Here is a 27,411-nt window from a genome sequence, read left to right as displayed (position 1 = left end):
TCTATCCAGACCACTCAAATTTTCCTCATATCAGCAATAAGACTGTTTCACTTTATTATCATTCATGTATTCACTGGAGTAACACTTTTAATTTTCTTCAAGAGCTTTTCCTTTGCATCTATAAACTGGGTAACTGTTTAAAACCAGAGGCCTAGTTTTCAGCCTATCGTGGCTTTCAAAATGCCTTCTTCACCAAGCTTAATCATCTCTAACTTCTGAGTTAAAATGGGAGACACATGAGTATTCCTTTCACTTGAACACTTAGGAGGCCATTGTAGGGTTATTAATTGCCCTAATTTCAATTTAGTTGTGTTTTGGAATAGCAAGGCCCAAGGAGAGGGAGAGAGATGGAGGATGGCCAGTTGGTGGAACAGTCAGAACACACACAACATTTATTAAGTTTGCTGTCTTATATGTAATTGTCTCAAAACAGTTACAATCATAACATCAAAGATCACTGATCACAGATCAACATAACTGACAATAGTAATGAAAATGTTTGAAATAATTGCAAGAATTACAAAATATGACACAGAGACATGAAGTGAGCACATATTGTTGGAAAAATAGCACCAATATACTTGCTCAATGCTGGGTCGCCTCAAACTGTCAATTTGCAAAAATAAATCTGCAAAGAGCAATCAAGTAAAGCACAATAAGATGTAATATGCCTGCATCTAGAATACATTAAGGACCATTATGATTCTGTAACAAGAAGACAATCTAATTAAAAAATTAAATCCATACAAATGGTAGATCAGTAAGCCTATGGAAAGATACTCAATAACATTAGTCATTAGGGAAATTATATTAAAATCACAACAAGCTACCAGTACACACCCACTTCAGATGAAGTTTAAAAGATTGACAATGCCAGGTGTTGCTGAGGATTAGCGCCACTGAAACTCTCATATATTGCTGGTGGGAATGTAAAGTTGTACAACAATTTTGGAAAACAACTAGTTTGTCAGTTTCTGAAAAAGTTAAACATGGCTTTTTAACTTGCAGCCTGGGCAACAGAGCAAGACTTTGTCTCAAGGAAAAAAAAAAGTTAAACATGTATTTACAATTTGACCTAGCCATTTTATTCCCAAGTGTTCACTGAAGAGAAGTGAAAGCAGTGACTCATGCCTGTCTCCTCAGCACTTTGGGAGGCCAAGGCAGGAGGACTGCTTGAGCCCAGGAGTTTCGAAAAAAAAAAAAAAAGAAGAAGAAATGAAAGCACATGCCCACACATAAGCTGTTACATGATTCTTCATAGCAGCTTTATTTGAAATAGCCAAAAGCTTTTAGAAACAACACAAGTATCTGTTAACATAAGCGTGAGTAAACAAATTGTGCTGTATCCATGCGATGGAATAATGCTCAATAATAAAAAGGAACAAATATGTATGATTCTAAAAGTATTTATGCTCAGTGGAAGAATTCAGATGAAAGAGAGTACATGATGCAGAAATAGATTTTTATAAAGTTCAAAAATGTAAACAAACCTATAGTGGTAGAAAATACATTAGTGGGCTGGGCACGGTACACCTATAATTCCAGCACTTTGGGAGGCCAAGGTGGGCAGATCACTTGAAGTCAGGAGTTCCAAGACCAGCCTGGCCAACATAGCAAAATCCTATCTGTACTAAAAATACAAAAATTAGCTGAGCCTGGTGGTACATGCCTGTAGTCCAAGCTACTCAGGTGCCTAAGGCAGGAGAATTGCTTGAACCTGGGAGGTGGAGGTTGCAGTGAGCTGAGATCATGCCACAGCACTCCAGCCTGGTTAGCAAAGTGAGACCCTGTCTCAAAAACAAGCAAAAAAAAATTTAGTGGTTGTCTAGGAAATGGGGTGATGTTGGATTACAAAGACTCATAAGAAAACTTTTAGGGTTGATAAGTTTGTTCCTTATGATAGTGATTATTACACTTTATGTACAGTTTTTTGGTCAATTATGCCTCAGTAAAGCTATAAAAATGCCATAAAGAACATTATTAGATCACTTCACACAATTGGAATATGGATGGTAGATTAAATATTACATTGATGCTGAATTTACTGAATTGATACCTGTAACGTAGGTATATAAGAGAGTATCATTATTCCTACAGAGTAATTTCTAGGTATTTGACGTATTTAGGAATAAAGAGTCCTGGTGTATATAACTTATCCTCAAATGGTTCAGAAACAATGTTATGTGATCAGATATATACAGAGAAAAAGGATAAAGCACAGAGGCAAGGCTGGAATAGAGCAAAGCAGAGAAGGAGTGGGAAAAAAAGAACGACTCGGGAAAATGTTAACATTAGGTGAATATGCTAAGGGGTATGCAGGTGTTTGTACCATTCTTGTAACTTTAAGTTTGAAATTATTTTCAAATAATATTTATTAAAGATATTAAAAATGTATAATAAAGAAAGCATGGTTACTTACAATGATTCCATAGTCGGGACATAAAATGTAATAACCAGAAAGAAAAGTTGGTAGATTGAACTTAATCAGATTTTTTTCTTTTTTTTTTGAGACGGAGTTTCGCTCTTGTTGTCCAGACTGGAGTGCAATGGTGCAATCTTGGCTCACCACAACCTCTGCCTCCCGGGTTCAAGCAATTCTCCTGCCTCAGACTCCCAAGTGGTTGGGATTACAGGCATGTGCCACCACGCCCTAATTTTGTATTTTTAGTAGAGTTGGGGTTTCTCCATTTTTGGTCAGGCTGGTCTTAAACTCCTGACCTCAGGTGATCCACCCACCTTGGCCTCCCAGAGTGCTGGGATTACAAGTGTGAGCCACTGTACCTGGCTGAACTTAATCAGAATTTAAAAGTACTGTTTTTTTATAGACACCGTTAAAAAAATGAGAAGGGATAAAAAGATGAGATTAAAAAATGTCCATTAAACATGTGAAAAGTTGCTCATCATCATTGATCAGGGAAGTGTAAATTTCACAATATATTATCTACAATAAGTTATCACTACACTTCTATTGTGTGTGTATATATATATATATAGAGAGAGTGTGTGTGTGTTACGGAGACTTTGTTTTTTTTTTTTGTTTTTTTTTTTTGAGACAGATTTTTACTCTGCTGCCCAGGCTGGAGTGCAGTGGTGCGATCTTGGCTCACTGCAGCCACTGCCTCCCAGGTTCAAGCGATTCTCCTGCCTCAGCCTCCCGAGTAGCTGAGACCACAGGTGTGTACCACCATACCTGGCTAATATTTGTATTTTTAGTAGAGGTGGGGTTTCACCACATTGGCTAGGCTGGTTTTGAACTCCTGACCTCAAGAAATCCACCCACCTCGGCCTCCCAAAGTGCTGGGATTACAGGCATGAGCCACCATGCCTGGCCAACTTTGAATATACACACACACACACACACACACACACATCTATATCTATATATAGATGGATAGATATATCTATATATGTGTGTGTCTATATAGAGAGAATATATCTCTATCTATCTATCTATCTATCTATCTATCTATCTATCTATCTATCTATCTATCTGTCTATCTAGAGAGTGCTCCTGCTCTCTGTCAATAACAAGGCGTACAGGAGAGAAAAAGGTATCAATCTGTGTTCTTAAGGAGCTTACATTCTAGTGGAGGAGATACACTAAATAAATATTTATTTTATTTTAGTTTTTACTTTAAGTTCTGAGATACATGCGCAGAATGTGCAGGTTTGTTACATAGGTATACATGTGCCATGGTGGTTTACTGCACCTATCAACCTGTCATCTAGGTTTTAAGCCCCGCATGCATTAGGTATTTGCCCTAATGCTGTTCCTTCTTTTGTTCCCCACCCTGCCGAGAGGCCCTGGTGTTTGTTGTTCCCTTCTCTGTGTCCATGTGTTCTCATTGTTTAACTCTCACGAGTGAGAACACGTGGTATTTGGTTTTGTGTTCCTGTGTTATTTTGCTGAGAATGATGGCTTCTTGTTTCATCTATGTCCCTGCAAACGACATGATCTCATTCTTTTTTATGGCTGTATAATATTCCATGGTGTATATGTGCCACATTTTCTTTATCCAGTCTATCATTAATGGGTGTTTGGGTTGGTTCAAGTCTTTGCTGTTGTAAATGGTGCTGCAGTAAACATATATGTGCATGTGTCTTTATATAGAATGATTTATAATCCTTTGGGCATATACCCAGTAATGGGATTGCTGGGTCAAATGGCATTTCTGGTTCTAGATCCTTGAGGAATTGCCACACTGTTTGCCGCAATGGTTGAACTAATTTACACTCCCACCAACAGTGTAAAAGTGTTCCTATTTCTCCACAGCCTTGCCACTAAATAAGTATTAACAATAGCTACAGAATGTGTGATTGTTTGGATCAAAGAAGATGGAGGAGGGGCCTACTTCAGAGTGATCAGAGGAACCTTTAGTTGATGACATTTGAGAAGGTGCGTGAAAGATGAGAAGAAACCTGCTGCAGGGTAGAGCCAACCAGAGCCCAATAATAGTTTTCCTGCAACCAATACGTTTCCCTGGCTGCTAGACTTTCAGTGCTAAATGCAAGAAGGTCCTGCGCAAACTCAGAGTAGCCCAGCTCCTCCACTTGTGCTCTCCATTCCGTCCCCTCTTGGTATCCTGAGAATTTAACTCCAGCTTTCTGCTACATCATTCATATCCTTCTATATTCTAAATTATTCCTCGGCGCACAAATCTTCTAGTCTCTAATAGCTTAGGAAAACCCTTTACTGACCCTACATCAATTTTTATTTTTCTTCTTTTCTTCAAAGTTAGTATTCTCCCAAAGAGTTGCGCTCATTCCACTCTTACTCCCTCACCTCCCATTTACTTTTCAAACAACCACTTTAATGGGACTCAGCTCACATGACTGTTTAAACTTCTCAGTAAAGTTAACAAGAACTCCAAGCTCCCAGATTACTCATTACTGTCCTTACTCCAGCCTTTAAGTGGATCTGACAGTTAACCACACCCTTCACACTTGAATCACTGTTCTTTTAACTTCAAGGGCCCCTCTCCTGGTTTTCCTTCTACTTCACTGGCTAATTTTTTTCTGTCTCTAGTAGTGGCTTTCTCTAGGTCATTCTTGTAGTTAGGAACTCCTCTCTTGAGTTTCACAGCAACTCTCTGCCTTTTTATTATGACATCTCGAGCTTAAATTTAATATATCAAAAAGAAAATGCTCAATACTTTCTCCCTCAGCTTTACGTCCCGCCATGTCCTGTAAGGAAATCTTTTCCTTCTGCAAGTTAAAGACCATTCACATGATCAAACCAGAAATCTGGAAGTCATTTTTTACCTCTTTACCCATATTATTTTATTGAAGCCCCAGGTCTTTGTTTTGTGTTGCTATAACAGAATACTGAAACTGGGTAACATATAAAGAAAAGAGGTTTATTTAGTTCACAGTTCTACAGGCAAGGAAGTTAAAGGGCATGGACCGGGCTTCTGGTGAGGGCTTCTGTGCTTTGTTATAACATTGCAGAGCAGAACAAAGGGGATGTGAACGTGTGTGAAGAGGGACTGAGCAGGAGGAGGAACCTCACTTTACAACAGCCCACTTGTGAGAACATGAGTTAATCCATTCCCGGAGAACTAATCCCTCTGCTCCAGAGTGAGAAGTCAGTGCTGTGAGAATAGCACCAGCGCATTCATGTGGGATCCAACCGTGTGACCTAAACACCTCTCACTAGGCCCCACCGCCCATCACAGCCACAATGGGGTCAAATTTCAACATGCCTTTTGGTGGGGAAAAGCGCAAACCATAGCAGCCTTCCTCATCTCCCTCCGAAGTATAACTCAGTCATCAACTTCCTTCTGTTAACTTCCACTGCACTAATTTATACTAATCAACAATAATCTCTTTCTTGACCTATTTTACATACTAACTAGCTTTCCAACAGTCTCCTTGATTCATTTCTTTACCTACTACAATCTGCTCTCTACATTCAGCCAGTGTAATTAATATATGTATTAACATATACATAATAATGATTATATGTGATAATAATCAACGTAATGTATATATTGCTGTGTGATATGCTTTGACTCTGCGTCCCCACCCAAATCCCATCTCGAATTGTAATCCCTACGCGTTGGGGGAGGGACCTGGTGGGAAGCGATTGAATCATGGAGTGGATTTCCCCCTTGCTGTTCTCCTGATAGTGAGTGAGTTCTCATGAGATCTGGGTGTTTGAAAGTTTGTGGCACTTCCCACTTTGCTCACTCTCTCTTTTGCTCTGCCATGGTAAGGTGTGCTTGCTTCTCCTTTGTCTTCTGCCATGATTGTAAGTTTTTTGAGGCCTCAAAGTCATGCTTCCTGTTAAGCCTGTGGAACTGTGAGTCAATTAAACCACTTTTCTTTATAAATTGCGCAGTTTCAGGTGGTTCTTCATAGCAATGTGAAAATGGACTAATACATTATGTTATATATTATAGTATGAAATATGTGTAAAAATATGTCTGCAGCAGAGACAGTGATATTTACCATATATTTCCTCAGTTTTCCATATTTTCCAGCTTCTTGTAATTAAGTGATCTACATGACTGCCTCTGATCAATATCCAATGTTTATTTTAAAACAAACCTGATTGTGTACCTATGTTCATAGTATCATTCACAGTCACCAAAAGGTGCGGGCTACTCAAATGTCTATGAATAAGTGACTAGATAGCCAAAACGTGGTATATACATGCAATGGTCTGATTTCAGTTTTAAAAAGGAAGGCAATTCTGATATGCTACAACATGGATGAAACTTGAGGACATTATGCTAAGTAAAATAAGCTAATCAAAAAAGAACAATACCGTATAATTTCACTTGTATGAAGTAGCAAGAATAGTTATACTCATGGAAATAGAAAGTAGAACAGTGGTTCCCCAGCATTGGGAATGGAGAGTTGTTTAATGGGTATAGAGTTGCAGTTTTGAAAGATGAAAAGTTCTGGAGATTGGTTGTACAACACTGTGAATATATTTAACACTACAGAACTCTGTGCTTTAAAATGTCTAAAATGGTAAATGTTATGTGAATTTTTAAACAATTTTAAAAAATGTTTTATGTTCTAGAAACAGTATTATGTCTCAGTCCTGGGCAAAGTGAGGTGAGTTATAGCCTTTGGAGACCTATAATTTTGAACATAGACATTCCGTAGAAGCTAAATCTTTTTAAACAGATGATGATAAACCTGGAGGGTAAATTTAGATATAGATACTTTTGCATTTCTTGTTCGTATTCTCTGAGGGAATTTTAAGTAGTTGGCTCAACAAAATGCTCTTGAAACAAAATTGAAAACAAAAAATACCATGTGCCACAAAGGTAACTAATCTAGATTTCTTCGGGGACCAGAACACCCTGCAAATATTAGCTTTGAAAATAACGTAATAAAGTTTATCTCCAACAGGAAAATACAACTGGGTCAGGTTTATTATTAGGTGTACCATAGTCCTTTTTTCACTGGGACCTCTGTGTTGTCTCTAGAATAGAAAAGGTCTAATGTCTAAAAGAGCTCTGCTATAATAATCAAAACAAAAGAGCAAGCCATGAAAAACTGTAACTAGGAAATCAGTACACACCCTTACTGGCTAGCAGGCAAGCAAATAAAAACGGATATAAATTTAAAGTACCGTAATATGACCGACGCACTAAAAAGATTACTGTCAATGTTCAGAACTTTCAGATTTGGGTAAACATTTATTTACACGTTTTTAATGGAATTTTAAATTGGTTTGGAAATTTGAAGAATTTTTCACAATCATTGAATCTTTAATTCTACATTGAGAATATATTTAAGAAAATAACACAAATATATTCAGAATTATTTTACATTCACATTGATAGTTTAGCATTTAATATTCATTAGGTTGTTTAGTAAAAATACATAAAGTTTACTTTTTAAAAAAATTAAGTACAGTGATTATTATTCTAAACTGCCTCAGAAAATAGAACATTGATTTGTAGTAGCACCAAAGAGGGGAGGGAATATGCTATATAACACGTAAAGCTTCTCTTTGTCGGTTAGCTATGAGATGCAAAATAGCATCTGCTCACTAAGGAACTTTTGTACTTCGTAGAATATCTTTGATATTTAGTTGACCCTTGGTTCTCAGAAAATAAGTGGCTTGTAATTTGACCTTTTGCTCTATCATATTTTCTTTTTTATAATCTGCTTGACTTTGATGAGTGTTTTTCCAATGTTTCATTTGTTTTTGCAAGGTATTTTGCCATCCTTTCCTTCCATGATGTGATTCTTCAGGCCAAGAAGAAAAAGATGTGTCTGTAGTTAAAATTACCTCATCCTTGGTGTTTTTCAGTCTAGGATCACTATATGTAACTAATGCCATTACATTACAAGTAAGACAAGTTCCAATACTTTTTTTTTTTCCTCCTTGACCTGCAGAGATTCACCAACAATAGCAAATTACAGACTGGCTTGGAAAACACTCCCATGTTCCATTGGTATCTTCTTTTACAGTATTATTTAAATGTTTCATATTGCTTTGTTTTTCTTCCTTAAGTATTTGTAAGTTCATCAGCTCTGTGATGAACTTACAGAGAACTGGATATTCTCTATGGTACCCCAGCATCCAATTATGCATGTGATGTATGCACAAAACATTTTTATTGAGTGGACAAAATGTAACCTTTTTGATTGATTCAGGGAACTAAAATAAAATGATTCTTTAATAAGTACAGATTTTCTGAAGCACAGATGAAATTTAACTTCATATGATTCTGTCAAATGTGATAGAATGCACGTTTCCTGCTCAATGTGGTAATAGTCAAGAGAGCCAGAATACCCCTGAGCTGATTACCAAAGTAAGAAGAAAAAATCACAAATATTTGAATAATTTAAATCAATGCACAAACATCTAAATAATTATAACTGATTTAAATAATTAAAAATCCCTTATTGGTAATGATTGTCATATGGACAACCAAGAGTTGCACAAGTTATATTTTCTTTTTGTACGATTTGACTTGGCTGAACGCTAACTCTTTTTAGGACTGATTTAATTATTTATTTGTTCTTTGGTTCTGTGTTAATTTTTATGAGCTTATTATGGACTTAAATTCATTAGAATTTATTTGTCCCAATTACTTATTATACTTGAACTTTTTCTTTTTGCTTGGATGTACTTTATTATGTATTTGATTTCAGTATTATGTCACATTATTAAATAGTGCTTATTGTTACCACCACAAATGAAAGTAAAGTTGTGAGTTATATAATAATTAAAAATATATGTTTTTTTGTTTTTTTTTTTTGTTGTTGTTGTTTTTTTTTGAGACGGAGTCTCACTGTGTCTCCCAGGCTGGAGTGCAGTGGCGCGATCTCGGCTCACTGCAAGCTCCACCCCGCGGGTTCACGCCATTCTCCCGCCTCAGCCTCCCGAGTAGCTGGGACTACAGGCGCCCGCTACCGCGCCCGGCTAGGTTTTTGTATTTTTAGTAGAGACGGGGTTTCACCATGTTAGCCAGGATAGTCTCGATCTCCTGACCTTGTGATCCACCCGCCTCGGCCTCCCAAAGTGCTGGGATTACAGGCTTGAGCCACCGCGCCCGGCCAAAAAAAAATATATGTTTAATCTACTTGTAATCATCAAAATATGTGAAAATACATATGATTGCATTAAGATTTACCCCAATTTAATTTTGTTCCCTCTTTCAGCTGTCCTTGAAGACTAATTAGTTACACTGGCTATGCTGCTGTTCTTTACTTTGGGATTGCTTATACATTTTGTGTTCTTCGCCTCCATCTTTGACATTTATTTTACATCTCCTTTGGTTCATGGAATGACTCCTCAGTTTACACCATTGCCCCCTCCAGCGAGAAGATTAGTGTTGTTTGTTGCTGATGGCCTTCGAGCAGACACACTTTACGAATTAGATGAAAATGGGACCTCTAGAGCACCGTTTATTAGGTAAGCATGTACACTCATAAGAGACATCTCTTAAAATGTTATTCTGAGTTAAGTCAACTGCAAAATATCTTGCTGTTTATCATATACTGGGCACAGGGGTGATGATGAGAAAGAATAGGGCACTTGTACATTTGCCTTTGTCTTATGGATCAGCACTAGATGCCACTTTATTTCCTCCTAGGTGTTATTTCTGGTATTGTTGAAGCTGATAACGGCGAATTGAAATGGATAGGCTTAGCTGCTTAAGCTAACTTGTCCTAATTTCCCAAACGTGGCGCAGGACTCACTATATTATTTTTTTCTTAAAAAATAAATCTGCTGGCCGGGCATGGTGGCTCACGCCTATAATCCCAGCACTTTGGGAGGCCAAGGCGCGTGGATCACCTGAGGTCGGGGGTTTGAGACCAGCCTGACCAACATGGAGAAACCCCATTTCTACTAAAAATACAAAAAATTAGCTGGGCGTGGTTGCGCATGCCTGTAATCCTAGCTATTCGGGAGGCTGAGGCAGGAGAACCTAGGAGGCAGAGGTTGCAGTGAACCGAGATGGCGCCATTGCACTCCAGCTTGGGCAACAAGAGCCAAACTCCATCTCAAACAAACAAACAAAAACCAAAACAGAAAAAAATCTGCTGATTTTACAAAATAAAGACAAGCATAAATATTAATGAATCACTAATTTCAACGATGTTTAAGTAGAAAATATAGACTTCACATTAAAAACACAACCTTCCGTAAAAGAATATAGAGCCCTTTCATGTTTATATCACTGTTTAATGTAACTTTGGCTTCTATTAAGTCACTTTAAAAAGAAATATTTAATTTCTTGGACTTACAAAGGGCCTACAAACAATTGCTCTTTTTCTGATTAGTGGCAACTCCTGAAAGGCCTTCTAATGCTGTTGTGGAGAGATTAAAATCAAATTCGAGAGGAAATTTCTCTAACATGTTGTGTCTTCCCCCCATCCTCATCTGTCATCATTACCTACTGTCACTTTACTCTGTTTTCTTTCTCTTTTTTTTTGAGACGGAGTCTCGCTCTGTCAGCCAGGCTGGAGTGCAGTGGTGCAATCTCAGCTCACTGCCAGCTCAACCTCCCAGGTTCACGCCATTCTCCTGCCTCAGCCTCCGGAGTAGCTGGGACTACAGGTGCCTGCCACCACACCCAGCTAGTGTTTTGTGTTTTTAGTAGAGACTGGGTTTCACCGTGTTAGCCAGGATGGTCTCGATCTCCTGACCTCATGATCCGCCTGCCTCAGCCTCTCAAAGTGCTGGAATTACAGGTGTGAGCCACCACGCCTGCCCTGTTTTATTTTTCTTTATAGTACTTACAATCATGAAAGTTCCATGAGATTGGGAACTTATCCACTACTTTATCTCCAGTTCCTATAACATAATGGGCAATTAACAAATATTTGTTGACAGCTAGAAGAATGGATAAACTCGAATGCTGTGTTGAATTTTCAGAACTAAATTTATGATAGCTCAAAGAGATGCATAACATATTGAGGGATAAAAATAAATAAAAGAGTGACTCAAGTCAATAGAGGAATATTGTGGGAAAATAAGATCAAACCAAGGTTAAGTACAGTACACAAAAATGTGTAACAAATTTCAGAAATAATTGAAGTATTTGGGTGAATTTCTTAATTGCCAAAGGAAAGAGAGAAATATGCTTCATTTCAAAATTAAGATGATGAAAATATACTGGTAAAATATAGTCAACTTTTTCTGGTAGCACTTGTTTCTCCTTTGGATCTTATGGAAACTCTGTGGGCTCAAACAGTTGATGTTTTGTGTTGTGTGCCATTGTATATTTACAATGTCAGGAATCTTCTAGCTTCTTCTAAGCCTGTTTTTGAAAGGTTTTTTTTTGTTGTTGTTGTTTGTTTTGAGACGGAGTCTCACTCTGTCACCCAGGCTGGAGTGCAATAGTGCGATCTTGGCTCACTGCAACCTCTGCCTCACAGGTTCAAGCAATTCTCCTGCCTCAGCCTCCTGAGTAGCTGGGATTACAGGCCCATGCCACCACGCCTGGCTAATATTTGTATCTTTAGTAGAGATGGGGTTTCACCATGTTGGCCAGGCTGGTTTTGAACTCCTGACCTCCACCTGCCTCGGCTTCCCAAAGTGCTGGGATTAAAGGTGTGAGCCACTGAGCCTGGCTCAAAATTTGTTTTTTAAAAATGTGATCTAAACTAATGTTTTTAAATACAATATCTAAACTAATGCTTTTAAATAGAGTATCCACATTTCTTTATACCTCCCCTTTCTATTTAAGTCCAGTTTTCATTATATAACTCAAGAAGTTAAAGAATATTTCTCTGTTAATATTTGGTCCAGTGGTTTTGAAACTGTTTACTTATTATGTATGTATTTCACCAAAACTGCTTTTATTATTAGGTAAGTCAGTAGTAAAAGAACTGACACCAGTAGTTATAAATATTTTACTTTAGAATGTATTGAGAGGCAGATATTTATATTGAAAAATGTTAGTGATGAGTTTACTATTTTATAACTTATTGCTCTGCTGGCCTTTCACCTGTAATAGCATCACTTGTAGTTTTGCTTTCTTCCCCAAATTTTGCAAATCACTGTGATACAACTTAAATAATGTTGACATCTTTTAGCAAAATAATCTTTCTGCCTGTTTTAGTCTCAAATTTGGGGATATAATTTAACTCCTAATTAGGAGTGTAGCCATTTTCCCTCCTCTTAGTTTTTATTTTAAGAATTTTTCAACTAAACAAAAGTTGAAAGGATTATGTGATGAACATCTGTATACCCTTTACCTGGTATGACAATTTTAACCTTTTTTCATAATTGCGTTCACCCTCTCCTGGCCCCTCTGCCACCCCCACCACAGCGGTGCCCATGTATATGTACCTAGTTTTAATTATTTTTTCCTTAACAATTTGAAAGCAAGAAACTTTACCCCAAACACTTCAGCCTATATCTCTTAAATAACCACAATACTATTATCACACCTAATGCAATTTAACATTGATATCATAATATATGTTTTATTTCTATATAACAAGCCATCTCTATTTTGTGGCTTAAACCAACAATCATGTATTTTGTTTCATGATTCTGTGCCGTGGTTGAGTGGTTCTTCGTTTGGTCTTACATCAGCAAATTCATGCTGCTTCATTCAGCTGGTAGATGCTTGGAATGGGCTCAGCTGGAATTTGAAAGATTCCTTTCCTTCTTAAGTTTTGACTTACTTTTTGGCTTTTTATTCCTTCTCTAATAATCTTATGTTTCTAAAGCTTTATATGAGAGTATCTAATCATAGTCTGTGTTAACTATTTGTCTTTAATATCTTTTAGGAATATCATAATGCATGAAGGCAGCTGGGGCATATCTCATACACGTGTGCCGACAGAATCTCGGCCAGGTCATGTAGCTCTGATAGCTGGGTTTTATGAAGATGTCAGCGCAGTTGCCAAAGGTATTGTGTATTTGGACAATCTTATTAAATGAAACATCTGTCAAATAAATATTAGTCCTTTACCGCTTAATCATGTCACAAAGTGAAGGTATGTTTTGAGATACTTTGGACAAATGTTTTAGCATGCCTTACTGACATGAACACCCACTGGTATTGACTCCAGAATGATGCTTTAGTATTTCATTCTCCTGTGTTATTGAAAGAATTTGGGTTGGATGGAAGCATAATTTTCCTAGATATTATTCTTGAAAGTTCAAAAATAATTTTATATTTCATTAAGAAGTAAATTATCTATTGTTAGTTTTTTTAAAATAGTGATGTAATATACATAATATAAAATCTACTATTAGTTTTGCATTTTTCACTGACTAATTGTTATTATTTGAAGAATAGTTCTTTAGGGGCTTATTGTACCATGTATATATTACTATTACTGCTTGCTTGCTTTCTGAAGGATGGAAGGAAAATCCTGTAGAATTTGATTCTCTTTTTAATGAAAGTAAATACACATGGAGCTGGGGAAGCCCAGATATCCTGCCTATGTTTGCCAAAGGTAAGAGTTGCTGATTATGTTTCCTCCGATAGTAAATAGGGAATAAGTCAATATGGTAGTTTTCTGTTTTTATATACATACTGTATTTGTTAATTTTTACACATATTTTTACATGTTTAACATTTCTGAAATAGGGATATTTAATTACAGTGATAGATGTGTCTGTTTAATTGGCATTGTTTTTTTCCTTCTTAGTTATACTTGAAATATTGGTACATCATACAGTTAGATAGTATTTTGGATTCAATTAAATGGTATATGGCTCTATCACTTAACAGCTATATAATCTTGAGCAATTTATATAATCTCTCTGAGGTTCAATTTCCTTTTTATAAAATGTGATAATATTAGTTTCCGTCTCATAGATTTATTTTTAGAATTAAATTATGTAATTCATGTGAAATATTTAGCATAGCACTTTTCACATAACTTCATTATAAATGGTGATGTTGAGGCGTGGTTCATTATACTTTGGCAAATCATTTTAAAAGTTAGTGGATATTCATATGAAGATTTAAACATTGGCCGGGCACAGTGGCTCACACCTGTAATCTCAGCACTTTGGGAGGCTAAGGCAGGTGGATCACTTGAGCTCCAGAAGTTGGAGACCAGTCTGGGCAACAAGGTGAGACCCACATCTCTACAACAAACAAAAAATTGGCTGAGTGTGGTGGCATGTGCCTGTAGTCCCAACTACTCAGGTGCCTGAGGTGGGAAGAGCACTTGAGAGCCTGGGATGTTGAGGCTGCAGTGAGCCATGATTATGCCACTGCACTGGCAACAGAGCAACACCGTGTCTCAAAAAAAAAAACAAAAGATTTAAGTGTTAAAATGTATAGTTATAATTCCTATTTTAATATATTGAATATGCCATATATTTTGGCATTTAATATAGATGGCATTTAACATATAATTTATTTAAATTGATATTTAATATATTGAATATAGCATTTAGATTTGTTGTTTATATGCATGATTCTGCAAACATTGGGACATCTCTTAATTAGAAAATTCATTTATATTATTTTCTAAAATCAGTTGGATGAATTTCATGTCATTAAATGCTTTTAAGTGGAAACAGAATGATTGATCATTTCACTTATCAGAAAGGATTTGTAACATACTTAGTCATGAGTGTAATTAAAATAATGGGAACTATTGAAGATTATTACGTGTCCAGGAAGCAAAATATGTATTGAGAATTTTACAGATGATAGTCATAGAACATTATTATGCTGGGTGGACCAAAGAGCCCCAAACTGTTTGCCATTTATATATTGCCTTCTTTGGAAAGCAGTTTAGTTTTTTTGGGAGTTGGTGGTGGTAAGGGTAGATTAAGTTGCTATGGCTTATCAAACTAACATTCTTGTTTCTGGCTACAATGGATGAGACAGGACCAATAATTGAATTAGAGATAGTCTAATAGGAATGTTCCATATCTTATGGTAAACAACAAACCCAGTCAGACCTTTTTATTTGGGATGTGGGAAGTAGAATGGCTGAACTGTGGAATAGGGTCATTAGAGCTGAACTGGTGCTATAAAGATTGTATTAGTTTATTGTATCTCTTTCTTTTTGTTTTTGTTTTTTTTTTTTTTTTTTTGAGACGGAGTTTTGCCCTTGTTGCCGAGGCTGGAGCACAGTGGAAAAATCTCAGCTCACTGCAACCTCCGCCTCCTCGGTTCAAGTGATTCTCCTGCCTCAGCCCCCTGAGTAGCTGGGATTACAGGCACACATACACCGCACACCACATCTATTTTTAATAGAGATGGGGTTTCATCATGTTGGCCAGGCTGGTTTTGAACTCCCGACCTCAGGTGATCCACCTGCCTCGGCCTCCCAAGATACAGGAATTACAGGTGTGAGCCATCACGCTAGTCATATCTCTTTCTTATCACCTGCAAGAGCCTATCAAACTCAGAAATTCACTAAACTGATTAGATTCTTAATACAGTCTTGCAAATGTATGAGATTATTATATCTGTTGACCCCTTCAAACTCTTTGGCAATAAGCAATATTTATTCTCTTATAAGTTGAGAAAAATACGCATAGTTTATGAATAAGAGAAGTGAAATATTTGAATTTTCTTCTTATGTTAAGAAGGTTTGTACACCACACATCTTCATCTATTTTAGATTGTAGCATTCTAAGGGGCACACATGTTTTGAATGGTTTAATCCTTAAAGGGAGACAACTATTGTGCTTATTTTTGTTATATTGCTTATTAGAGTTGTGATTTTGGTGTGTTAATTAACATATAGTGAATCTGTGAAATTAAAATATGTTATTTTTGAGGACAAAAAGCAGTAGTATACATTAAAGTATGTAGCATGGTCCATAGGACATAATATACATAAATGTTAATTATTCCTCCCATTTTTCTCTTCCCCATCATAATGAACAATGCTTTGTGAAAATTCTGGTTACTCACAAAAATCTGTGAATGACTATCTCATACTTTATGATAGTTTAAAAGATTTTGTAAAAAAATTGTTTTTTCCAAATTTCCTTTTCAGGTGCTAGTGGAGACCACGTTTATACATACAGTTATGATGCTAAAAGAGAGGATTTTGGTGCTCAAGATGCAACAAAACTGGATACGTGGGTTTTTGATAATGTTAAGGTTTGTGCTATTGAGTGGTTAATATACAAAAAACATATTTTTATCTGAAGTATTGGAGACTGTATTTCAAGTTTTTTCTGTTTGCATGAGCTTTAAAAATTTTATATTGTAGCATACTGTTCTGAATTCTAAGATTTAATTATAAAAAATTACACATTCTAAATAAACAAGAGAAGTTTTAAACTTCTTTGTTTCTATTAGTAAAATGAGCCCTAGATTAGGATTTAGGAAACCTGTTTTTCATTTCTAGTTTGTGATTCATCCTGGGTAAATTTTGATCTTTCATTGACCTTGGAATCATTCTCTTGTAGTAATGGACCATGTGAGATATATGAAAGCCTTTGGGAAAATGCTGTTCAAATATAATACATTTATAATAACAAAGTATATGATTTAAAAAAAATTATACTTTAAAGAAAAATTAGATAAGCAGATTATATAAGCAAAAACAAATTAGCAAATTGATCATAATAAAAATCTATGGTTTCTTTAAGTACTAGAGTTTTTTGAACATTTTATAGTGACAATTATCATAGTTTCATGAGGAATACAATATAATTTATATTCTCAAAAATTGTGTGAAAATCTCAATTGTGGACATTGTCTCTCTTCTTTTACCAGTGCATTATTCCTCATCTCCAAATAACAACTCATAATTCATCCATTATAAGAGGCTTTGATTGACACTTCTTTTTTCTAATAGTGTCTTTTGAACTGACTTTGTGGACTTCTCCATGATATAGCCATTTTTGTTTGTGAATGTACTCCTCAGTATATATCTGCCTTTTTCTTTGTATTTGCTTAGCAGAAATTGAGTGCTCTAAAATTCATGGCTAAACCCTATTTTTTTCCAAGGATCTTTTCCCTTGAAATTTTCTTTTTACTTTTAATGTATACTTTTGTCAACAGGGAAAACTTTCATCTTAAATAAAATCTCTTTGAGAAAATGATTAGCAAATTATTTTGCTAATCATCACTTCTTAACATAATGTACTAATATTAATATCTGCATGAAAGCCTTTGGCTTCTAATTTCGTGTGTGTAGCTAAAATCTCTCCAAAATCATGGAATTGATTCCTTGCGAATGTACATACTTAGCTGGTAGCTGGCCTGATTTCATGTCTTTCTTCCTTTCTTTATTTCAACACTACTAGTCTTGACATGATAGTGGACAGAAAAAAAGATTTGCACATGACTTCTTCATAAAATATGGTAGATATATATTAATCAAGTTATAATGAAAATATGAAGTCATCAGCATTGGTAAGTGATGTGAAGGAAAAATACAGACCAAGAATGTATCTTCAGAAAATTCTAATCTGGACTGGGTAGTTAGGGGAAGCCTAAGAGGTTTGAGATAATCTCAGAACAGGTATAGGAGACAAAGAAATGGGTAGGGATGGATTGGTATGGAAAGGTATTTCAGGCCAGCAGCATTATGTAAATCTTGGTCAAGAGTCAGCATAATGGATTTGAGGAAGTGAAAGAAGGGAGGTTAGTGTGGCAGGAGGACTGCCTGGGAGCCAGGTCTCAGAAGAGGCTAGAGAGTGAGGTAAGGGTTTTACTTCATATCCTGGCTAGAGACTCATGCTTAATTCAAACCAAACAGTTTCCAGATCCATGCAGTTTTCTACTCACCTGTTTTTTGTAATTGTGGTAAAAAAAAATACATATGCAAAATACAGAATTTACTATCTTAAGCATTTTAAGTGTTTGCAGACAGTCCCCAGCTTAACAGTGGTTTAACTTTCGATTCTTTTGACTTTCCACCAGTGCAAAAGCCATACGTATTTAGTATAAACCATACATTGAGTACCCATACAACCATTTTGGTTTTTACTTTCAGTATAGTATCAAAAATTACATGAAATAGTAATTATTATCTCACTTATCTCACATTATCAACACTTTATTAAAAAATGGGCTTTATGTTAGATGATTTTGCCCAACCGTAGGCTAATGTAAATGTTTTGAGCATGTTGAAGGTAGTGTAAACCAAAAATAAAATTCTAAGCACCACCCCCGCAAGCATCTCAATGAACTTTCTCAGCCAGGGCGCTTTTAAAAGCTTTAAAAATGTAACCTGAGAGGCTGATTCAGGTCATGAGGGGAGGTGGGTGTCGGACATGCCTCATTATACCTCTCTGGCATTAACCTCAACACAGACCTTAAAGTCTAATAAGAAACATTTTACAACCTGTTCTCTCTGAAACCTACTATCTGAAGGGTCCCTCTGCAAATAAGAACTTTGGATTCCACAATCTCTTATCTTAACCCAGACATTCCTTTGTTTTGATCCCAAGTCTTTAGAGAAACTCAACCAATTGCCAACCAGAAATTTTTAAATTTCCCCCCCAATCCCCACTTTGAGTTGTCCCACCTTTCTGAACCAAACCAATATATTTCTTAAATATATTTGGTTGAAGTCTCATGTCTCCCCAAAATGTATAAAACCAAGCTACACCCCAACCACCTTGAGCACATATTCTCAGGATCTCCTGAGTGCTGTGTCATGGGCCATGGTCACTCATATTTGGCTCAGAATAAATCTCTTCAAATATTTTATAGAGTTTGACTCTTCGTGGACAGTAGGCCAGACTAAGCTATGATGTTTGGTAGGTTAGGTATGTTACTGGCGGAAGGTATCTGAATTACTGGCAACAAATCCGTAAGGATCTGCAGCAACCTCAATTCTTACCTCCCCAGAAGAAAAACTTTGACTAGGGCCATAAGGCAGAAGAAGAGACCAAGGCAGGAGTAGAATTTTATTTACAAAAGCTTTAGAACAGGAAAGAATGGGAAGTATGCCTAGAAGTGAGCACCGAGGTCAAGTGCAGTGTTTAATCTTGATCCTAGGACTTTATAGGCTGGCCCCTTTCCATGATTCTTCCCGTAGGGTGGGGCGCCCGCATGCGCAGTGCCCTCCTTAACGTTGGAAGGTGAGCATGCAGTGTGTTTAGAAAGTTGTACACACACCCATCCGAGGCTTTCTTTCCTTTTCTGGTGGAGTGCCCCCTGACGGGCATACTTCACCATTTGGTCTCTTAATGCACATGCCCAGGAATGCATCTCTCTGGTGCTTGCATTCAGTTAACACTTTAGTGCAGCAAGTGTGGACCATCAGGAAATGGCCTCTCCCTGGTGCCAGCTGCCAATCTACTACTTTTAGAGAGGCAGTGTGATAATTGCTGAATCATCACCTGACATTCCTGGTGGGTTAGGGAAGACCCCTCTCTTGTCCCACTCATACCTGTCTCACTACCTGTAACAGGTATATTACATGCATTTTTGACTTACAATAGTTTCAATTTAGGATGGGTTTATTGGGATATAACCCCATTGTAAGTGAGGAGCATCTGTAATTTAGTAATGTTAAGTATATTCATGTTGTTGTGCAACTAATCTCTAGACTATTTCATCTTGCAAAACAAACTCTGTACCCATTAAACAATAATTCTGGCTGGGCGCAGTGGCTCACGCCTGTAATCCCAGCACTTTGGGAGGCTGAGGTGGGTGAATCACGAGGTCAAGAGATTGAGACCATCCTGGCCAACATGGTAAAACTCCTTCTCTACTAAAAATACAAAAATTAGCCGGGCGTGGTGGCACATGCCTGTAGTCCCAGCTACTCGGGAGGCTGAGGCAGGAGAATCACTTGAACCCGGGAGGCGGAGGTTGCAGTGAGCTGAGATCGTGCCACTGCACTCCAGCCTGGCGACAGAGTGAGACTCCGTCTCAAAACAAACAAACAAACAAACAAAACTATTCATTTCCCCCTCCCCCAACCCCTGGCAACCACCATTCTACTTTCTATTTCTATGCATTTGACTACTCTAGGCACCTTATATCATAAGTGGTATCATACAGTCTATGTCTATTTGTGGTTGGCTTATTTCACTTAGTATAATGGCCTCAAAGGTTCACCTGGGTTGAATCTATTCACTTTAAAAATCTCAGTTCGTGCATCATCTTCTCTATTATGTCTTCTGTGACTTCTCTTTGCTTTACCCTATTTCCACTTTGACTTAGATAACCCTCCTCTATATTCCCTTAATACTTTATTGTGCTATACTATAACTGTTCATACATTGACATATTCCCCTTCAATATACATCTTGTTGGCAGAGATACTGACTTTTTCACACTGTTAACTTTAAACCCCTATCAGAGGCTGGGCGCAGTGGCTCACGCCTGTAATCCCCAGCACTTCAGGAGGCCAAGGTGGATGGATCACTTGAGGCCAGGAGTTTGAGACCAGCCTAGCCAACATGGTGATACCCTGTCTCTACTAAAAATACAAAAAAATTAACCGAGCATGGTCGTGCATGCCTGTAATCCCAGCTACTCGGGAGACTGAGGCACAAGAATTGCTTGAACCCAGGAGGTAGAGGTTGCAGTGAGCCAAGATTGTGCCGCTGCACTCCAGCCTGGGCTGGGCGATAGAGACTTTGTCTCAAACAACAACAACAACAAAACAACAATAACAACAACAACAATAATTCCTCTATCAGGGAATTGTTTGGTACATGAATAAGTATACTAACTTAGATTAGATCATACCTGTGTAATAGGGAAGAAAATAAAAGTTTACTTCTATCTTACGTAAAGATAATGCCAGCAGTAGGCAGCTGAGCATTGATGCAGTCCAGGGTGCTATATTGGCTCCACAATGTCATTGACACTCAGTCTCCTGAAGTCTTCCTCTAACCTCAGAGCGTGAGTTTTATCTTCAAGGTTATGTCATGACTCAAGATACCCTTGGAGTTCCTGCCCTTATGTTAGTGTTTTAGGTCAACAGTATGAAGAAGAAAAAAGGATCTTTCCTACTGAATTATATTTATTTCAAAGAGCCTTAGATCCACATAGCTTTAAGACTGAAATATTTGACTTAAATCTTATTGGCCAAAACCACAAAGGCACATCTAGCTGCAAGAAAGGATAGGATGAGCACATCTAGCTCCAAGAAAGGATTACGTAGCTGAATATATTGTACCAGCCATAGAACAAATTATAGATATAATTCAAGTCATTTGCTCAGTTTTTTTGTTTTTGTCAGCTTTCAATTATGTGTTTAACTTTTAATTCTTTTCTCTTAAAGAACTTGTCATTTTTATCTAGTTTTTAAATTTTCTTAGGAGTTAATTAGAATGTATATGAAAGTTAGGGGGCAATTTTATACTTTTGAGACAGATGATAGCAGGTTACATATTATATTAATTTATTTCTATTCTTGAATAGCTAGTTCTCTAATTGCACCATTTGTATTTTTTAACATAGTAATGAAGAATTATTTGAAAAAAATACTTAAATACTTCAGACTTTTGTTGAAACATTAAACATCTCTTGTTAAAAGTTAACATCTTCTACAGTTAAAGGCATTTATGTGAACAACAAAGATGTATCTTAGATAGCCTGTTAACTTATTTTAAAATAATTTAAAAGTAGTCTTCATAGTTTTGAACCCATGTTCATGCATATATGGATACAGGATGAATCATTTGCCTTAGAAGGGTTTATGAATCTAGTTTATCATTAAATTAGCATAATAATCTTCAAATTTTATTTTTATTAATTATTCCCAGCCTCACCCTGCCAAGTGGCATTTTATGAATTTGATGCTTTTCTGTTACATGATTTGAAGAACACATTCTAGTTGGGGCAAAGGAAGTAATGAGGAGGCTATTTGCAATGTTCTAAATTGGAGATTACGATTGGACTAGGTTGGTAGTACACAGGACAATGAGAAGTGGTCCAGTTCTGAAATATTTAAAAATAATAAATGATTCTTAAACTGATAACACTATTACTATTTTATTTTTGGCTTTTGCCAAAATATGTCTTCAATCTGCTGTATTTTATTAAGTTAGATGTGAGATTAACATTATGAGATCTCTATGAAATTATGATCCCCTTTCTAACACCTTTTTTTGGCCTTCCTATAACAAACAGCTAATTCATTGAACATAGATGTCTGAGCTGATAGCAAAGACGTTGTGTTGGTAGGTCACAGATTTAAATAATGTGAGATAATTTAATTTTGTACTTATGCATAAATTTAAATGTTTTCATCAGTATTACTTTTAAAATAAAACAAATGAACTAAATATTTTTAACTCATTTGTTATATGTAGGACTTCTTTCGTCATGCCAGGAACAACCAGTCTTTGTTTTCTAAAATAAATGAAGAGAAAATAGTTTTTTTCTTACATTTATTAGGAATAGATACAAATGGACATGCTCATCGACCATCCTCGAGGTAATTTAATGCATGCTATGTTTAATTGTATTTTTTAGGGGAAACATCTATTCTATTGAACTTTTAAATTATTATAATGTTTTCTTTGGAATTATAACAACAGAGCTAATATTTTAAATAACTACTGTAATGTATATTAAGTTCTTGATTATATGAGATTTCTGATGTAGTGGTTTAAATCATATGTGTTGTATCCAGATGACACATTAATATAAGTAAAATATATCCTGTACATATTCCATAGTCTTCATTTACTGAAGCAGAGAAAAAAATGATCTAAAATATCTATATATTTTAGAAATATTTTCAGTGAATCTTGAAAATAAAAGCATTCTATGGTATTAACTTTTATATCACCAAAAGATGTAATTATCTATTCCTTGTGTATTCCATTTAATTAGTATTGTATCTAGCACATAAATTGTATAAATTTTTGTATACCATAATTCAGTAACACTCCTTATATATAACAGCAAAGATTTTTCTCACTTTTGAAGACCACAAGTAAAGGGAAGGTACCATGTTATACTCTTATTTCTTATTTTGCATTTGGTTTAGATTAGCCTAACAGTAGCTGTAAAGCCTATTGGGTTAGCTACCAGTAATGAATACCTCACAATCCGCTTCTTAAACTTGAGGCACTGTTGTAATTGCTGGAATATTCGTATCGAAAGAACCTTGTTCAGTTGTATGGCAATCTCAAATATAATGCGTTCAGAGTGTGCTATTATATTTTATATCACAAGCACTTTAGGGAATGAAAATATTCTATACTTGAAATGATACTTTTAGTGTGGCCAGAAGAGTATAGTTTATGTAGTGAGAGTGAGAGACATGAAAGTCATCTATCTCATTTAGGACCTAAAAGTTTATTAAAATGTATTTGTTAATCAGTCCCCTTTTAAATCATTTTTGAAAACTATTTTGGGTTATTTTGCTTCATTAAAAGGAGAAAAAAAATTATTTCAACATTCTAGAGTGCTCTGATTTTAAAATATTAAAGATGAAATCTAAAAGCATTTCAGAAGTTACTGATTTTGAATGTAATAAATCCACATTGAATACATTTGATTTCTCCAAATTAATTTAATTTGTTCCTCTGTTTCTTTATACATAGAGACTACAAGGATAATATTAAAAAAGTTGATGATGGAGTTAAAGAAATCGTGTCTATGTTTAACCATTTCTATGGAAATGATGGGAAAACAACATTTATCTTTACCTCTGACCATGGAATGACAGACTGGGGTTAGTGTGTCTTTAATTGATATGTACCTTACAATTAAAGTAGTGATAAATGTAGCCGGCAAATATTTTATGATGTTGAGAGGATTAGATGTCTTGGTATATACAAAGTGTCTAGCACATAATTTTGTGCTTAAAATGTTAGCCTAAAAAACAACTGATCTTATATAAAAAATATTTTCTCTAACTAAAAAACGAATATATTCTCATTTACAAATGAGAAACTAGAGGAAAGTGGAGAAGAAAATAAAAAGTAACTATTATTTATCTACAGAGAATTAAGTGTATATGTTGGCAGAGGGAGTGGTGTTAAGATGGTATTACTGAGGGACCGATGGCTGCTGAAATTCTGTCCCGGATAAGCCTGTGCACCCATAAGATTCCCACGGCAAATGCAATGTGTGCACAGAGAACAAAATTAAGCAAAGATGAAATTTGTCCCTAAATCACAATATGAATTTCTAGTGATTTGAATTCCACTTTATAAAGGACTTCTTTTGGCTCTACCTGCCAGAGTGGCCTGGAAGAAAAAGATCAAGAGACCTTAACCATCTTCTCCAGAACAGACCAAGTCTCTACTGCTTGCCCCAAGCTTGGGTGGTTACTGCCCAAGGGAGCTCTCTGTTCTTCCTGTCTGCAGTGCTACTCTGGCAGCAGCAACACTTCTTCCATGTCTTATTGTTATTTCTATTCTTTCAAACATAGTTACTCAGCAGGCATTCTGGTTTTTTGTTTTAGTTTTTGCCTGTTTGTTGTTGTTTCTCTAACTCGCTTTATAGGAATATTGCCAAACTAATTGTCATAAAAGGTTGTAACCATTTGGCAATGTAGTCACTATAATTAACTATATATGGATCAACTCTTCAAAACAAACTATTTAAAAAATATTTAGTTGTAAGTTAGTTGTTCTATATTTGTCTTATTATTCTTGGTATCTTATTTGTAGGTTCCCATGGGGCTGGTCATCCTTCAGAGACTTTAACTCCTTTAGTCACTTGGGGAGCTGGAATCAATTATCCCCAAAGAGTATCAGCTCAGCAGTTTGATGATTCATTTTTGAAAGGTACAAGCATTTCTTTACTGTGTTTATAAACACAGCCTCTTAAAATAAAAACAAAGTTTAATTTTTTAAGAAATCACTTTTCAAATTTTAGTTGTAAATCCCTCATTTTGACATTTGTGCCATTACTGTTTCTATGCAAACACTACAAGGGATTGTTGGTTTTTCTCTTCTCAAAGAGCCATTTGTTGAACCCTTCCCAGCACACCACTGCTAATAACTAGACCTTTCTGAATGTCTCAACTGATAAACTGAACTTTCGATGTTCTTTTATTAATTTATTAATTAATTTGAATGTGAGGTAGAGTAAATAAAAATTAAATAAGAGGAAATTTAAGGTTTCATAGAGGTAAATTATCAGTTTGATTGAGATTTTTCAACTCAAGCAAAGTACATACTATCAGTTATAAAATCATACAACCTGCAAAATATCTCTATTAGATAAAAAGCAAGAGGTAGTACTGAGCTATTTCAACCCTAGGCCCTAATGAAGACAGAAGAGCACAGTGAATAATGCACTCAATAGCATGTCTTCAGTAAGTAATGGTGCATTTTTCAGAGGGCGATTTCTTATATGTTTGTAAGTGCTGATGGAGAGCATCATGCCAAATCACAGGTCCACAGAGGAGATATTGACAAGGGGCCACAACAGTGCAACCAGTACACTGTCATTATCATTTCCAGATTTATTTAGGTATGAAAGAAAAAGAAGCTAGAGGACTCTTTTTTTCATCTACTGTATATCTTTGAGATAGCCCCTGCTTTCTCAGAACTTAGCATTCTAGTAGGAGAATTAAAGCAATTATAAACAAAATTTACACATTATGATAATTTTATGAAGAAAATCAGGGTGATATGATAAAAGAGGAGGTAGGACCAGGCTCCTTTCTCCACCCTGTCCCCCATAGTTTCTTTAGAGACAGATTCTTGCTGTGTCTCTAAAGGAATGGAATGGGCTGGAATGTAGTAACTGTTAACAGGTTCACAGGCCAATCGTAGCTCACTACAGACTAGAACTCCTGGGCTCAAGCAATCTTCCTGCCCCAGCCTCCCAAGTAGCTGGAACCACAGGTGTGTACCATGCCTGACTCAGTCTCCCATGTTTTTATTAAGATATTTAGCAAAGGAGGCAAAATGCATTAGTTTTAAATGTATAGCTTTATGAATTTTACCTGCATATATATGTACCATGTAATCTCCACCCAGATTCGCCATACATTTGCAGTACCCTAGAAGTTTCCCTTATGGAGCAGGATACATTTTATAGAGTGGGCTAATAGTACGTCTCTTCACAGTTAGGATAAGAGGGAGCCATTCATATGAAGGTTAGGGCAGGAATGTTTCAGGCAGAGGGAATAGCAAATGAAGAGGCAAAAAATACAAAGAGCTTAGCTTGTTCGAGGAACAGAATTGGAAGGCTGATGTGGCTGAGCACTGTCAGCTAGGAGCAGAGTATAATGAGTTGAGAGGTTGGAGAGGTAAACAAGAGGTAGATCATTTGATGCACCAAAGCCTGGGTAAGGAGAGCATGAAGTATGTTCTGAGTGCAGTGCTCTATCGTTAAAACCTGTTAGAGCATTGCCAACATTCCAGTTTGCCATAGGAGCTACCTTTCTGACTGCTCTGTGATAAATGGATTAGATTGGATCAAAATAGAAAGTAGGGTAAATAGTATGTTTGTATTTATGAGATTTAACTTTATTTTGGCATTTGATTTCTCACTGAATTGATGTTTTAGAATCACATGATTTCAAGAATTGTCACAAAATAAATGCATTTTTTCTCATATGAATATTAAATATACATTTTAGAGAGAAGGAATGTGCACTTTTTCATCAACTGATTATTGTGAATTTTTGGCAGTTGACTAGTAGAGTCAGAAACATATTTTTAAACTTTAATTAGCTTATTGAATGAAATTTTATTATACAATATCTTATAACTCTTTTGGCAGTATATCCTAAAGCCATTAAATCAAAACTTGGTCTCTCATAATCACTTGTTTCGATTTCTGTTAGATGCAATTTCTGAATTTATGTGTAGCAAAATGAAAGAATGAGCCTATCTTTGAAGGCAATTTTAATAATAACTCAATATACTATGTTAACATTTGTGATTAGTGACTACAGGAATATCACAACTACAGTTTTAAGTGTTTTGGGAGCAACTGCCATCACAGAAAAAAAGAGAAGCTTGAATTAATTAACTTCCTATCAATTGCCTTAATAACTCTCTCGAACAGGATTGTAATGAGTTTTCAATGCTGACAGTTGTTACCATTGTGCTTTTTCACTTCCATCTTTCCTTCCTCAGCCTCTGATATTTTGAAACAA

The 27,411-nt window shown here is 36.1% G+C and overlaps 1 protein-coding gene across 2 annotated transcripts in view; it reads left to right on the top strand.

The window, feature by feature from the left end:
* PIGN (phosphatidylinositol glycan anchor biosynthesis class N) overlaps positions 1-27,411 on the top strand; it is a 138,246-nt gene that overhangs the window by 16,721 nt on the left and 94,114 nt on the right. Inside the window, exons 2-9 of one of the 2 annotated variants that reach the window (XM_025365614.1) lie at positions 7,031-7,156; positions 9,634-9,886; positions 13,219-13,340; positions 13,795-13,893; positions 16,411-16,517; positions 22,649-22,773; positions 23,891-24,021; positions 24,965-25,081. In XM_025365614.1, the coding sequence (XP_025221399.1) occupies positions 9,666-9,886; positions 13,219-13,340; positions 13,795-13,893; positions 16,411-16,517; positions 22,649-22,773; positions 23,891-24,021; positions 24,965-25,081 (922 nt within the window). In that variant the 5' untranslated portion in view covers positions 7,031-7,156; positions 9,634-9,665. The remainder of the gene's footprint in view (positions 1-7,030; positions 7,157-9,633; positions 9,887-13,218; positions 13,341-13,794; positions 13,894-16,410; positions 16,518-22,648; positions 22,774-23,890; positions 24,022-24,964; positions 25,082-27,411) is intronic. The other variant, XM_025365615.1, reaches the window with a different exon arrangement.

This window comes from Theropithecus gelada, chromosome 18 (assembly GCF_003255815.1).
Source record: "Theropithecus gelada isolate Dixy chromosome 18, Tgel_1.0, whole genome shotgun sequence".
NCBI classification, from domain to species: domain Eukaryota; kingdom Metazoa; phylum Chordata; class Mammalia; order Primates; family Cercopithecidae; genus Theropithecus; species Theropithecus gelada.
The sequence above is the reverse complement of the archived record's forward strand: the minus strand, read 5'-3'. Positions and strand labels throughout refer to the sequence as shown.